Here is a 16,087-nt window from a genome sequence, read left to right as displayed (position 1 = left end):
CTCCTAACTATTGCATTGCACAGAATTTTTACTACAGCTTTGAACAGAAATGGTGAGAGTGAATATTTTTGCTTTGTTCTCAGCAGTGGGGAGAAAGCCCCCAGTGCTTCACTATTAAGGATGATATTAACCATAGGTTTTCTGTAGATGCTCTTTATCAGGTGGAGGAAGTTCCCTTTTAACTCTAGATTTAAATAGTTCTTATCATGAATGGTTAATGAATTTTGTCATATGCTTGTTCTGCATCTTTTGAGATGATCATACAGGTTTTCTTTTTTAGCCTATTTATATAGTGAATTACATTTTGAGTGTTCGAACAACCTCATGTTGCTACGATAAACCATTTGGTTATGATGTTTTATCCTTTTTATATATTACTAGACTCAGTCTGCTAGTATTTTCTTTTTATTGAAATATGGTTGATTTACAATCTGCTGCTACTTTAAAAATAACGTTTACATCACGTCCACGCGGGGTATAAGCCGTTTCCTTTACCGTTTTTGTCAGGTTTTGATATTAGGGTCATACTGGCCTCACAAATTTAGTTGGAAAATTCTCTCCCTCTTACACTTTCTAGAAGGGTTTTCATGCTTTTGGTATCACTTAATCTTCAAATGCTCGGGAGACTTTACCGTTGAAGACATCTGAACCTGAAACTTCCTTTGGGGAGGTTTTAAACTCCAAATTAAATCTCTCCCGGAGAGGCCTTTTGGGTTATCCATTTCTTCGTGAGTAAGACTTGGTCGTTTGTTTCCTTCAAGGCTTCAGGCAATTTGTCCATTTCATAAGCATGTCTTATTTACTGATATAAAGTTGTTCTTAAGTGTCCACTATTGCTCTTGTTTTCTGTAGGATGTGTAATGCTATTTCTGTCTGCATTCCTGATACTGGCGATGTCTGTGTTCTGTTGCGCTCTCTGTCCATCTGGCTAAGAATGTACCCATTTCATCAATCTTTCCAAGGAACCAGCTTTTGCTTTCATTAATTTCCTCTGTTGGTACTCAGTTTTCTATTTCATAGACTTCTGTACTTTCCTTTTTGATAACTTTGAGATTAATTTGTTTTTCTTTTTCTAGTTTCTGAAGATGGATGGTTTTGATCATAGGTTTGAGATCTTCTTTTCTGACATTGGCATTTCATGGTGTATTAGGAACTATACAGCTGCATCCCATAATGTAAGTTTTTAAAGCAACTTAAAAATTTTATTTTAAATTTTTAATTTTTTGGTGGGGGGAGGTAATTAGGTTTGTTTGTTTGTTTATTCATTTATTTATTGTTAGAGGAGGTACTGAGGATTGAACCCAGGACCTCATGCATGCCAAGCACGTGCTCTACCACTTGAGCTACACCTTCCCCACCGTAATGTAATTTTGTAAATTTATTTTAAAATACACATAAAATTCTAAGAGCTTTTTCAGATGCATAGAACAGCTATGCACCATAACCAAGATACAGAAGGTTCCATCTTGCTCCACCCCCAGTTCGCTCCTTCTGCTCCTTTGCATTCAACCTCTCACCACACCCCAACTCCTGGCAACCACTGATTTATTCTCTACCCCAGTCATGTTGCCACTTCTAGAATTTCATACAGATGTAATTACATGGTGTACAGTCTTTTGAGTCTGGCTTCTCTCATTAGTGGATTTCACTTGGCTTCAGCCACATTGTGTAGGCCAGTAGCTCATTCCTTTTTATTGCCAAGTTTGTGTCTTTTATTGTCCATTGTATGGATTTACCACAGATTGTTTTCCCATTTGTCGACTGAAGGGCTGTTAGGCTGTTGCCAGTTTGGGGATTATGAACAAAGCAGACACAAATGACGGCCTACAGGTTTTTGTATGACTAAGTTTTCATTTCATTTGGGTAAATACCTCAGAATAAAAATTCTGGCACTTTGTGGACAGTGGCAGAAATCCTACATGGTAATTTACATATACCATTATATGTTTAAGTGTGTAAGAAATTGTTAAGACTGTTTTCCAAGGTGGCGGTACCATTTTGCATTCCCATAAGTGATGAATGAGCGTTCCTGTGGCTCCACATCCTCACTAGCACCTGGAATTGTCAGGTTTTTGTTTTGTTTTGTTTTAATTTTAGCCATTCCATTAGGTATGTGGTGGTATCTCATTATGGTTTTGGCCGGCGTTTCCCTAGTGATTAGCAATATTCACATCTTTTCATGTGTTTATCTGCCAGTTATAAATATTCTTTCACCAAATATCTGTTTAAATCTTCTGGCCTTTAAACAATGTGGTGAAGTACACATAACATAAAATTTATTATTTTAACCCTTTCAGTGAGCATTCAGTAGTGTTACATACATTTACATTGTTGTGCAACTCATCTCCAGAACTGTTTTCACCTTGCACAGCTAAAACTCTATTCTCACAAACAACAACAAAGTTTAAAAACTTAAAAAAATTTTATTGTCATAAAATATACACAACATAAAATTTACCGTACCATTTTAAAGTTACAGTTCTGCAGCATTAAGTACGTCTATGTTGCTGTGCAACCATCACCTCCATCCATTTGCCAGAACTTTCTCATCTTCCCAACTGAAATTTCATTCCCATTGAACAACAGGTCCCCATTCCCCCCTCCCTGCAGCCCCTGGCATCCACCATTCTTTCTGCCTATATGAATTTAACAACTCTAGGGACCTCCTAAAATTGGAATCACACTATATTTGTTCTTTTGTGACGGGCTTAGTTCACTGAGCATAATGTCTTCAAGGGTCACCCATGTTGTAGCCTGTGTCAGAATGTCCTTCCTTTTTAAGGCTGAATAATACTCCACTGTATGGTTGGACCACGTTGTGTTCAGCCATTCCATTCGCTGACGACCGCTGTATTGCTTCTACTTTTTGGTTATTGTGAACAATGTTGCCATGAACATGGGTGTACAAATATCTGTTTAAAATTTACTTTTCATTCTTTTGTGTATAAACCCTGAAATGGGATTGCTAGATCATATGATAATTCTATCTTTAAAATTTTGAGGAACCACCATACTAGCTTCCATAGTGGCTGCACCATTTTACATTAGCAGCACGAAAGCAGCAAAACAAATTCCAATTTCTGCACATCCTCACCAATACTTGTTTTCTTTTTACAGTAGCCATCCCAATGGTACCTCATTACCTAAGAGGTACCATTAGGTAACCACCCTGGGCCAAGGGACCAGCCCCTTCTTGGCAAAGAGGCACACGGGCCAGCCCCTGCCACCCCAGGAGGGAGCCCTGCCGGGCACTCGCTGTGCACGCTTCCACCGGCGAGCTGCCTGTGCGGCCGCAGCACCTGCTCAGGTCAGGAGCTGGGGAGCCCTGCAGTCTGGTGCACTCAGCACCGGGTGCAGAAGCTGACCCCTCCCCACGACACGCTGTAACTTTTCTCTCCAGAAAGGCGGTGCCAATGTAAGCTTGTCTTCAACCGTGCAGGACAGAGTTGTACCTCCGACGCTCTTCAGTGCCAATACGGGAATGTCATCAGCCTTCGGAGTTGCAGCCAGTCTGACGGGTGAAAGATGACATCTTTGTTGTACTACTTTTCTCTTGAGTTGCGTGCCTTTTCCAATGTCTGTTGATAACGTGTGAAATTGTTCTGGAAGGCCCACTCTGGCTCTGCTCGAGCGCTGCCTAATCGTCTGGACCTGGACGACCGGTGTCTCCCTCCAGTCCGCTGTGCGGACACTGCTGTCGCGGGACGTGCGAGGACTTTCCTCCGGTCTGTTTCCGAAAAGAGCCCGGGGCGGCGGCGCGGGGGCACTTCCTTTTTCGGGAACCTAAGCCAGCGCGGCCTCTTGCAGGAGGACGCACCAGCCACGGCTCTCGCCTCCCTGCCGTGGGGCTCCGCGGCCCTCCGGTCCGGCGCACAGCCCACCCCAGCGTCCCCGGTCCCTGGTCCCAAGGCCCTGTTTCCAAGGCCTCGGTCTCCTCTGCGGAGAAGGGCGAGGTCTTCCTGGAAACCAGTGTGAACCCAGCAATGCCGTGCTGTTTATGGCCTGAGCTGGTGTGGACGGAAGTGGCGCTAACATCTGCAACCGGGAAGGAAATTCTGGTGATCATTTCTGGGTCATTTAGAGGTCGTGCCTTGTGCCGGCCTGGAGGTGCCCCTTCCCCGCGCACTGACTTCGGGCGCGGCTGGAAATGGATCAAAAGAAAGTGAATGACTGGAGTCTCAGGTGGCTGCTCTCCGGGTCCCCGGGCCCCTCCCCGCCCGCGCGCGCCCCCGACGGGCCGGCGGCGCCCCCACGCCCGGCCCCGAGCCCGGCGCGCGCGCGTGGACAGGGCGTGGCGAGGTGGAGGCTCCGCCCGCGCCCGCCCTTGGGCGGGGCCCCGCGCCCTGCAGCCGCTCCCGGGCGGGCGGAGCCAGTGCCCGCGAGGCGCGCGCTGCGGCTGTCGGCTCGGGCACCGCGCGGGCCATGGCGTCCCCCGAGTCCTCGGCGGCCGGCGGGGTGGCGGTGATCGGCAGGTAAGGCTCGAGCCCGTGCGCCCGGGAGGACGACCGGGATCGGGCCGGCGGGGGCGCGGCCCCGTGTCTCTCCAGAGGCGGCCAGGCTGCGGTGCGCTGCGGTTGCGGCGGAGCTGGGCGATGCGGGCCCAGCAGGGACAGCGGCATGTTGGCGCGGCGAGTGGATGCAGTGGGATCGGGTCCCGGTTCCGTCGCAGGGGCGAGCCCGGGGGCGCGGCGGGGACGGCCCGGCGGCAGGGTGACGCGCGCGGGACCCGACTGCCGCAGGGCGCGCTGCGGCCTGAGGCTGTGGCCGGACCACCGCTTGTGGGGGGCGGGCCGCGCGATCCGAATCGACGTCTGATTCGTGGCGGGGGCGTCCTTCCCGGAGGGCATCCCAGTTTGCCCGGACGACTGCGTCAGGGTAGCGGCCTGAGTTCCATCCACGGCTTCCTGGTTGGCGCTCCCATCGGACTTTTACAGCTCTTGCTGTTTTCTTTTTTTTTTTTATAAGGGGAAGCCGACGTGTCCGGACTTACTGTGGTGGTTTGCTGCGCCTTTTTGGTGTCCGGCGTCCGGCTGCGCGCCGAGGGGCTGGCCTGCCCGACCCTCAGTCACGGCCCGGGCCTGAGTCTGGGCCTCCTTAGAGCGCATCTGAGGAGGCGGCCAGGATGCTCTGTGTTTACACAGCTTTCTTGCACACGGAGCACTGGCGTTATCTGTGCCTTTGTCCTTTCCAAGCACGGGGGTGTGCCGCTACCTAATGAAAGAACATAAAAATATGTAAGAACGTGGACTTTGTGCCGGGCGTGGGGATCTTTCTTCCCCCGCGCCTGCGTTGTCCAGGGTCAAGGCTGGAGTTTTGTATGTGAACCCCGGCCTCGGCCTCGGAGTGGTGTTCTGCCGCCACCCGCAAGGGTCAGGTGCAGTTGGGAGCTGATTGCACGGGCGGCTCTTGGACAGCCCGCGGGCTGGGGGCGCCCACCGTCCACCGCAGTGGGAAGTCCGGTTTAATGCCCGGTGGGCCGCCGTGCCCGCGGTCCCTCCGCCTCAGGTAGCCAGCCGCAGCTCCTGTGTCCTGCAGCGCTGCTGCTGCTTTAAACCCTGCGTGTCCGCGGACCGGTGGAGTCCGAACCCGAGTCGTTTCAGGGTCAGCTGCTCGCTGAGGAAGGGGCGGCGGTTGTGGCGTCCGTTTACTTCTGATGCCTCAGGGGAGGCTGACAAGGAATTAGACCAGGGCTGGCAAACTTTAAGGACCACCGGAATTGGGATGGAAAGGCTTGTCTCCCTCACACCTTTAGCACCTAAAAAACCCCATCTCTGCTTCCGGGTGGCCCTGCTTTCCCTCCCTGCCTCCCTCTGTCCCCTCGTGTCCCCTCTCTTCTCTCTCCCCACCACTGGCCCCGTAGGTGATTCCAAGAAACATCCATTCAAAAGATGAGGCTGGGGAATGTAAATTAATTGGCTAGAACCTGATTGAGTTTCATTCTTGGATTTCAGCAGACCAAAACATACATATTTCAAAATTTCAGAAACATATTGGGCCATTGTGTTCCCAATTTTTCCTTAATAGTGACCAGACTTGCTCTTACAGTGCTTGCTAGAAATACTGCCTCTGTTTTGTTAATTTCCACCCATCTTTCCGTCAAGGCCACTCTTCCTCAGGCCCTGAGCTTTCCTGAGGGCATCCAGGGCGAGCCCCCTCAGAGTGGTGAGCTTGAGCGTGTACAAGTGTGTTTTTGAAGAATTGAGAAAGGAGAGAAAACTCCCTTGGGTCCAGGGCTGCGGGAAAATCTGGTAAAGGCAGCCTGGGAACCTGGGAGTAAGATAGGTATCCAGGAGGGGTGTCCCCAGCCTCCCTTCCCGGTAGCCTGCAGCTCTCTTTACAGAACAGTGTTTCCGGAGGATAAAGTGTGACACCACAGACACGCATTGTGTTTACTCTGATTCTCAGCCCATAGATGGTGCTAAGCTGTGACCTCTCTGCGGAAGCCAGCATGGTCATATTCCTGCAAGCAAGAAGTGCTGTCTGGGGAAGGCAGACCTGCAGGGGGGCCCAGGGGACCTTTTGAGACACAGTCCCCAGGAGAACAAAGGGACAGGCGGCACCGCTGAGGGTGGGGACCGCAGAGCTGAGACTGGGAGAGTGCTGTCTGTTTACTTCCAGGCCAGCAGGATGAGCCCAGCTGCCCCCTGATGGGCCAGGCAAGCCTCATCCAAACCCAGGAGCAACAGGTTAAGTTAATATTCATTAAACTTAAAGGAAAAAAACCAAAAAACCGTGGTGAGATGAATATTTTACCATTTTGGCCATCTTAGCACTTTTAAGTGCACAGCTCAGTGGCAGTAAGTACATTCACACTGTTGTGCAGCCGTCACCACTGTCACCGCCAGAACTTTTTCCTCTTGCAAAACTAAAACTCTGTCCTCATGAAACAGTGCCCACTCCCAGCCCCCGGCCCCGACCTCTATCCTGCTCTATCTCTGAATCTGACGGCTCTGCATTCCGCCCAGCGGTGGGATCACACAGTACCTGTCTTTTTCTGACTGGCTTCCTGCATTTCCTCCGTGCTGTGTGTCGCTCCTGTCAGCATTCCCTTCCTTTTAAAGAAGCCTGAGTAAGTGCTGATTTTTAAAAACATGAGATGCTGAGTGTGGATACTGCCCTTTGTGTCCAGAGCTGGATCGCTCAGCAGGCTGCTGAGGTTTAAGCGTGTCTGTTAGCCCATCGTCCCCTAAGAGGGCCTTGAGGTCTGTCCCCGCTGAGGCGGGCCAGCTGGGGACCCTTGCAGGTGTGAAGAGGTGGCGCTGGCATTTGGGATTAGAGACGGAATTGGTTAGTTCCTATCTGGCTCTGGAACTGCCTTCCCGTAACCACTGCCTCTGGAAAAATCCCTTGAAGATCTGGGCCATCGATGTCTGGTGAGGGGACACGCATCCGCATCCTCACGTCAGTCTGAACACTCACCAGACGAGGACTTCTGGGGGATGATTCTCATCCTGCTTTGAGGGGACCCTACCTTCCACCAAACGTGATCGTTGCTTCCTCTTGGGCCTTCCTTCTGCTCAACAGAACTAAGAACTTCTGAGTAAGACTGCTTTACGCTCACTTGTGTGGCAGGAGTTGGCTTTCAAAGCATTTCACGTACATTCATTTTTTAATGACAGATTCTATTGAGGTGTATTTCCTAGGCCGTGTCATCCATCCATTTAAAATGTGCAATTTGGTTGTTTACAGCTTATTTACAGTCCCATTCCCTCCTCCCCAGGCCGGCAACCACAAGTCTACTTTATGTACGTACGGACATTTCGTGTACATGGATTCATCCGCCGTGTAGCCCCTCCTGGGTGGCTTCTTTACCTGAGCGTCTTTTCCCAGGCCGGCCACGTGGCAGCCCTGCACCCTTGGTGTGGCTGGGGAACCACACGTTATTCGCTCATTAGTTGGTGGACTCTGCGTTGTTTCCGCTGAGCTGCTCTGAGTAACGCCGACACAAACACACTGTCCGAGGTGGGGCTCTGGGACATGCATTTTCATTTCTGTTGGGTGCAGAAACTGGGAGTGGAATTGCTGCTAGAAACATTCATTTTTTTTAAATAGACTTTATTTTTTAAGATTTACAGGAAAATTGGGAAGAGAGTACACAAGCTCCCACACCCGCTCACCCAGTCCTAGCACCCAGGCCAGCAGGGCACGCCCAGTACAAGTCACGAATCCACCTCGACGTGTTACTGCTCGGGGACATCCACACTTGACTCAGCTTTCCTCTGGTGTTCAGGGCCCCGAGCACATTTATTCGCCCTCTTGCCCTCCCAGGCTCCTCTCGACTCTGACGGTTTCTCAGACCCCCTTTGTTTTCAGTGGTCTGGGCACTTTGGGAGCGCTGGTCTGCGGGCTGTGGGACGCTCCTGCCCCGATCAGTCTGCGTGGCCGGCGTGGGGAGGGAGACCCCAGGAGGCACGAGTCCTCCTCATGTCGGATCAGGGGACACACGGAGGGCTTGATTTGTTAAGGTTGCTGCTGACCTCCACCCTCGGCCTGGGGCTGTCTGTCCGGCGTCTCCTCTGCAGTCGCTCTGTCCCTTTTCTGTGCTGCCCTCTTTGGGAGGAAGTCTCACCCGGCCCACGGGTCGGGGGCGTCACATGTCCCCACAGGCAGAGCAAACACAGGTTGTCGGGGGCCATTCTGCAGGGAGGTGGGCTTCTCTCTTTTCACTTTACTTTGCAAACACGCATTTCTGATGGACGGGCTGTGGGTGTTCACTTCACGCTGGTCTGCGGCCCAGGGCGGCTTTACTCCTGGGCCTCGGGAGCATTCACGGGTCCTCTGAGGATGCAGCCAGGAGGCGGGGGTTGTCCCAGCGGTTGTTTTCAGCACTTCTTTACTTCCTGGATCTGCAGGTTGCTCTGGGTTTGTCGTGTGTGCTCGGGGCCCTAGGGGCTCCCCACGCCGCATGTCTAACCTTGCGGCAGCCGCGTGTGAATTCTCCGCGTCTCTTTCATCTTTCCCTCTCCTGGTAGGTCTGACGTGGCGGGCGGGGGCCACCAGGTGTGATTCAGGCGTCAGGCCGCTCCGTCCATCTCATGGCACTTGGAGCCTGTGTAGGCTTTTTAAAAAATTTATTTATTTTAATTGAAGTATAGTCGGTTTACAACACTGTTAGTCTCTGGTGTCCAGCACAGTGACTCAGTCATGTACATACACCGATTCCTGTCCATACTTCTTTCCATTATAGGCGACCACCGGGTACTGAACACCGGTCCCTGTGCTGTGCCGTGGGACCGGGTTGTCTATTTTACATACAGTAGTTAGTGCCTGCAAAGCCCAGAGCCTGCGTCCTCCTGGCCCCTCATGCCTGTTTTCCCACATGTAAAGCGGATCTCGTAACAGCGCCTCCCTCAGAGGGCTGCTGTGAGGTCGGCCGGGGTAAGGCGTGCGCCATGGGAATGTTGCCAGGCACCCAGTACATCCTCCAGTGCTGGTGGTGGAGGCGAACTGGTTTACTGGAGGAGGAGAGGGCAGGTGTTCTCTGTTGGTCAGGTTCAGTGACTTGCCCAGGACAGTGTCAGCTGGGAGTCCCTAGAGCCCTTTCGCCTGGACACCCTGCCGCCCCCTCCCCACCTTGTGGCCTCTGTCTTGGCCCTGCGTGGGCCCTGCGCGGTGGCCGGAGCGCCACACGGGCACTGGAGTGAGACTCAGGAGCTCTGCATGGGAACGTTTTAAATAGAGACAGCTCTCCAAGTGTGTCATTTCACCAGATCAGATGCTCTGAGAGCAGGACGCTGTGACAGCCTTCTTGTGGCCAGGCGTGGGAGCGGCCGGTCTCCATGCTGACGGCCCTCTGCTCTCTCCCCAGCGGACTCATCGGGCGCAGCTGGGCCATGCTGTTTGCGGCCGGGGGCATCCCCGTGAGGCTCTATGACGTGGATCCGCGGCAGGTGACAGGCGCCCTGGACAACATCCGGTGAGTCAGCTGGCCCCTCCCAGGGCCCGCGGGGTCCCTTCCCGAGTTCTCCAGGCTGCAAATCTGCATCTCAGTCTCCATGAGGCTGTAAATGCCAGGGCTGGGTGGCCGGGGACTGGACTGACACCGAGGGAGGGACTCAGACTGTGAGAGGGGACTTGGGAGGTGATGGCAGTGGCAGAACTGAGCGTTAAGTCCTCGGCGTCCAGCTGAGTGAGGCAGTGAGCGGCTCTCCGGTGTCACATGGCCGGAGCTGCGCTGGCTGTGCGTTTTAGGAACAGACGTCCTGAGGTTTGTCTTGACCCTTTACCCGATGGTGGCAGGACCAGAATGGACTGTGATAGCAGGGTCTAAGGCGTGAGAGTAGATGGACTCACCAAACGCCCAGCGCTCAGCTCGTGGAGGGCTGAGTTTTGGGAACCGTCAGAGGAAGGAGAAGAGTAGGAACCAAAGGAAAAAGGCCAAAACACAGAGGCCAGAGACACAAGAATCAGGCTAGTTCACGACACGGCCCGAGATGCCATCCCGACCGCAGTTCTGACGGCCTCCGGGGGCGCGTTTAGACGGTCAGTCTCCTTCGGGGCATAACTTGGATTTGTCTTTCTGTGTAACAAAATATGCTTTATTGTTTACTTGTTGAAAAGATTATTATGTCAGGCTCTAGGCATCAGGAAATTACAGCTTTGTCCAGTTTTGTGGTGTAACCGCTAAGCACCCAAAACACAGCGAGGTCCCAAGTGGCAGGTAGCCGTGACGAGGGAAGACACCGCCTGAAAAACATAAGCAAGCCCCCCAGACAAAACCAGCATCCCCCCCCGCCGCCGTCTTTGCCCTGTGCTGTCACGGGAGGAAGAGGAACTGGCGTGAACACGTGGTGTCCAGGCGCACACTGCTCACTGGGGTGGGGGTGCGCGGACGAACAAGACTCGACTGCTCCTTCCGGCCTGGAGCATGGAGCCTGGAAGCCTCGCTGCGCTGCTGCCCACCGCGAGCCCCAGGGGCAGGCTCACTGCTGCTGTTTCAGGAGAACTTCGGTCTATGAGTGGTCAGGAGGCCGCTCACACACACAGCAGGGCGCAGAGTCCAGCCCCGGTTTATTGGACATGCCAAGCCAGGCATATTCAGCGCGTCCATACTGTCTGTTCTGTAAAGATGCCACGAGGATGACTCTTCATATAGAAGTAAGTATATATGGAAGAACAGGTCATTTATGGTCGCTTGTGAAGAACATGAGGGAACGAACGTCCGTGAACCTGCCGCCCAGCTGCGCTCCGGTCTTGTTAGTGCCCGGTGTCCGCCTTTTGGCTCTGACTCCGCTGACTCCGCCGACTCCCCACCAGAACCAGCCTGAATCCTGTATTTTGCATTTACCGTTACCTCACCGAAAAAAGTTTTGTAAGTGTTTCCCTAAACAATATGTGGTTTAGTTTTGCTTGTTTTTGTGCTTTATGAAACCATTTTTGAGATTCATCCACGTTGCGGCTCACAGCTGTAGTGCAACTGCGTTCACTGCTACATAAGGTCCTACTGTGTCACTTTTCTTTTTAATTGAAGTTTAGTTGATTTACGATGATGTGTTAGTTTCTGGTGTGGAGCCCAGTGGTTCAGTTTTATTTATATACACACATACACACCTTTTTCATATTCTTTTTCATTATAGGTCATTATAAGATATTGACCATCCCTGTGCTGTACAGTAGGACCTTGTTTATCTATTTTGTTTACAGCAGTTTGTATCTGCTAATCCCAAACTCCCAATTTATCCCTCTATCACCCCCCCCTTCCCCCCTGGTAACCATGAGCTTGTTCTCTGTCTGTGAGTCTGTTTCTGTTTGGTAAGTAAGTTCATTTCTCTCTCTTTTTTTTTTAAGATTCTGCATAGCAGTGACGTCACATGGTGCTTTTCTGTCTGACTTGCTTCACTTGGTATGGTCATCTCTAGGTCCTTCCTGCTGTGTGACTCTGCTGTTACGTACGTGTATTTTACCCTTCTGACAAACACTGGCGCTGTTTCCATTTGGGGGCGGTTGTGAACAATGCTGCCGTTGATCCCTCGCCCACATCCCTGGAAGGGTGTCTGCAGGGAACACGCCCAGGGGTGAGACTGCTGGGTCTGTCTCCTCCCGGAGGCTGACTGTATATGCGTTTATACTGGTACAGAGCTGATAATTCCAACCCCTGATGTCGTCTTAGCTGAGGTTCCTTAGAATCGGATCCTGAGATAAAGATTCCAGTGGTTTATTAAGAAGGTGCTTCCAGGAGGAACCGGCGAGGGGCTGGGGTCAGGGTGGGAAGATGGAGGTTGCTTTTGGGAGGCGGTCCAGGCTCCGCGGGACTGAGCTGGTCCTGGAGCAGAGTTTTCAACCCCTGGGACAGGCTGGCCTTTCACACTCCTAACTGGGGGCAACTCCCAGGCCTCTGGATCCAGGCAGTGCCCCCGGGAGGGGGCAACGGAGAATTCCCAGCTGGGAGCGGGGCAGCAATGCCTCCACCTCGGAAGCCACCGGGGAGCTCAAAGCAAAAGCATTTTTTCCCGACAACTTATTCCTACTTTCATTCAGTCGCAAACACTGACTGAGCGCCTCCTACGTGCTGGGCGCGTTTTAGCTGGAGATTAAACAGCACACACAACAGACTGAGCTCCCTGACCTCGAGGGTCTCCCATTAAAACAAGACCGATGTGGAACAGACCTCACGGGGCCACAAACCTCCTGTGCGGCCCTCTGGAGAAGTTTCTAGACTCTCACGCTGAGCAGCTGAGATTCCGACCTCCGCTCTGACGCTCAGGTCTCCCCAGACCAGGCCGCTCTCCGACAGCAGCCGCGCCCTTCGTTCGGCTCACTCTGAGACAGCGTCCTGTCCTGCGGCGGACGGGCTCAGACGGCAAGACCGCCCCTCCCCTTCAGGCCCCAGCTCCAAGTCCATCCTCCCCCGTGCTGCCGACCCACTGGCTGCAGATCAGAGGCTCCCAGACCCCGCCTTGGGCTCACAGGGCCCAGGAAGCCAGCTTGCTCACTAATCACCGGTTTAGTGCAAACGGTGCTGGAGATGCTCAGGGCAGGGTGTGCGGGGAGGGCCCTGGGGCTCTCGCGCCTTCTGGGTGCACCCCTCTCCCCAAGTCTCCACCTGTTCAACCCAGAGGCTCTCTGAGCCCATCCTTTGGGTCTTAAGGCACCTCGTTACTCAGGCGTGATGGATTAAGTCGCTGGCGGGCGGTGACTGAACTCAGCCCTCGACTTCTCTCTCTCCCCAGGGTCGGGGGGGGGGATACTGAGAGGTCCGACCCTGTCATTTCTTGGTTGACTTCAAAGGCAACCAGCCCCTGTCCTCAGGTGCTTTCAAAAGTCACAGAACAGCCTAAACTGGCAGTTCTCCAGTGAAGCATGCAAATGGCCAATGTGCACATGAAAAATGCTCAATATTGTAATTATCAGAGAAATGCAAATCAAAATTACAATGAGGTATCACCTCACACCAGTCAGAATAGCCATCATTAAAAAGTCCACGAACAATAAATGCTGGAGAGGGTGTGGAGAAAAGGGAGCCCTCCTACACTGTTGGTGAGAATGTAGTTTGGTGCAGCCATTATGGAAAGCAGAATGGAGATTCCTCAAAATCTGAAAACAGACTCACCCTATGACCCAGAAATTCCACCCCTGAGCACACATCTGGAGGGAACTCTAATTCGAAAAGATTTGTGCACCCCAGTGTTCACAGCAGCACTGTTTACAACAGCCAGGACACGGAAGCACCTGAACGTCCATCCGCAGATGGCTGGATAAAGAAGTTGTGCTACATTTATACAATGGAACACTACTCAGCCATAGAAAAGAAGGAAATAATGCCATTTGCAGCAACATGGATGGACCTGGAGATCGTCTTTCTAAGTGAAATAAGCCAGAAAGAGAAAGAAAAATACCTCATGAGATCACTCATATGTGGAATCTTAAAAAAGACACAAATGAACTTATTTACAGAACAGAAACACACTCAGACATAGAAAACAAACTTACGGTTACTAGTGAGGAAAGGGGGGAGGGATAAACTGGGAGTTCGAGACTTGCAGATACAAACTACGTATAAAACAGATGAACAACAAGGTCCTACTGTAGAGCACAGGGAACCATATTCAGTGTCTTGTAGTGAGCTGTGATGAAAACGAATACGAAAAGGAATAAATGTACATGTACGTATGACAAACACAGAAAAAACTTAGAAAAAAGTAACACAGAACAAAAAACGAACCAGTCCCCCTAACATGACAAAAGGCACCTGAGTGCCCTCCTCACAGAAGTTCCAGTGGCTTCAGCAGCTCTGTGAAGACCAGGACCGGACTTCTTATCCACAAGTCACACCCTCGCAGGAGTGATGGGTGCCGAGAGGAGATGAACTGTGCGGTGGTGCATCGCCGCGGGGGCTGGAAAGTGTGCGCTTCTTCCCTTCTAGGCTCCTTAGCTGGTCTCAGAGCTGAATTGCTGTAAGGCAGGTCAACAGGAGGAAAACGGAAGTAACCACCTACGTGCGGGAGCCCCCAGAGCCCGCGCCTCCGGGGACAGGGGTCAGGTCGTGAGGAAGGCAGGCCCCTCCCCAGAAGGAGAGGAGTGACCCGCTCGCCCTGCTGTGCGGGTGTGTCCCTTCCTGGGCCAGGCCCCCTTCCTGAGCCTGCTGGCGCTGGCTGCCTTCAGCTCAGAACCACCCTGATTCCCAGGCGGATCTTCTGGGGTGAGGGAACCTTCCTGCCTCCTGTGTTTGGTGAGCTGGAACGTGGTCGGCCCCGAGCTGTGGAAGTTCTGGGCCTGCGCTGGACCTGGTTCTCCCCCCTGGGTTCTCTCTGCCACCTCCCAGGTCTGGGGACTGACTGGGGCCTGACGTGTCCCCTGCATCCTGACCGGAGTCTCGGGCACTTACCGCAGGTCAACCTGCCTTTCGTTCGTTTCAGTCCTTTTATCTTTATTTATGATTATTTTTAAAGCAGTACTTTTTGGGTAGGGGGCAGGTAATTAGGCTTCTTTCTTTTTCTGTGCTGTCTGAGCACGGGGGATGGAACCCAGGACCTCGTGCATGCTGAGCACACACTTACCACTGAGCTCTACCAGCCCCCCTCAGTTCTTTCATTTTTAGCTGATAAACATTGTTTAATGAAACAGCTTTTTTTTAACTCCTAAGTTCTCTCTTTTTAAATTGTGGTATCAATTACAATGTTGTGTCAGTTTCGAGTGTACAGCACAGTGATTCAGTTATGCACCTATGCATATATTCATTTTCATTATCACAAGACACTGGATACAGCTCTGTCCCCCGACAGCTGAAGCGAGAGTCAGGCAGAGCCAGGGAGGACGGAACGCAGCAGCTTTACTGCTCTGCAGGCAGCAGGGTCACAGCGGGCTCGGGCCTCAGAGCCTGTGAGCCCGTCCTGGTGTCGGGGTCCTGGGGTTTTACAGACAAACTGCACGGAACAGAGCAGGTGACAGCAGTCAGGGCGTTTCGCAGGGTGTGACATTCCTCTCACCTTGACAGGAGCTTGCTGTTGTCGTGGGGCAGCTGAGGAGGGGCTGCCCATTTTCTTGAGGTTCAGCCCACGACCTTCTTTCAAGACCTCTGGGTAAAAGGATAAGTTATTGTAAGAAAAGAGAGCACAGGGTGGGGAGGGGGCTAGTCACAAGGTCAGTTCAGCGGGAAGAACGGGCCTGAGCAACTCAGGAGCCACCAGGTTCGCTTTCTGCTCCTTCCGTTCCGGGCTGCACAGCAGGGCCTTGCTGTCCCTCTTTTTAAAAGGGATTTTATCTTTTAGAGCAGTTTGAGGTTCACAGCAAAATGGAGGCGAGGTACAGGGATTTCCCAGGGAACCCCCCGTGCCCACACGATAGCCCCTGCCCCCATTATCAACAACCCCCCCAGACGGCACGTTTGTCACAGTTAACAGTCATGATCCTCCGAAGCCCACAGTTCACGCCACAGCTCACTCTGAAAGAGGGCTGTACATTCTGTGGGTTCAGACAAATGAGCAACGACGTGTGTCCACCACTGCAACATCACACAGAAACGTTACTGCCCTGAAACCCCCATCACCGAAGACAAGTCCGTGTGCCGGGTGCGCCGTGGAGGCAACCAAACGGGAACGTGGGAGTTCGGAGCGGAGAACGGCTCACTGCAGGGCGAGCGAGGAGAACG

At 52.4% G+C, this 16,087-nt stretch overlaps 1 protein-coding gene across 5 annotated transcripts in view; it reads left to right on the top strand.

The window, feature by feature from the left end:
* Nucleotides 1-4,344: 4,344 nt before the first annotated feature.
* Nucleotides 4,345-16,087, top strand: part of CRYL1 (crystallin lambda 1) — a 77,334-nt gene continuing 65,591 nt past the window's right edge. For all 5 annotated transcript variants that reach the window (XR_012079795.1, XM_072975962.1, XM_072975960.1 and 2 more), the window contains exons 1-2: nt 4,345-4,472; nt 9,809-9,916. Coding sequence is in view for 4 of the 5 variants with exons in the window: in XM_072975962.1 (XP_072832063.1) it covers nt 4,423-4,472; nt 9,809-9,916 (158 nt within the window). In the remaining variant the exon portion in view is untranslated. The remainder of the gene's footprint in view (nt 4,473-9,808; nt 9,917-16,087) is intronic.

The sequence above is a fragment of the Vicugna pacos genome, chromosome 14, assembly GCF_048564905.1.
Source record: "Vicugna pacos chromosome 14, VicPac4, whole genome shotgun sequence".
Classification (NCBI taxonomy): Eukaryota; Metazoa; Chordata; class Mammalia; order Artiodactyla; family Camelidae; genus Vicugna; species Vicugna pacos.
Note: the sequence above shows the minus strand (reverse complement) of the source record. Positions and strands in the feature narration are given on the sequence as shown.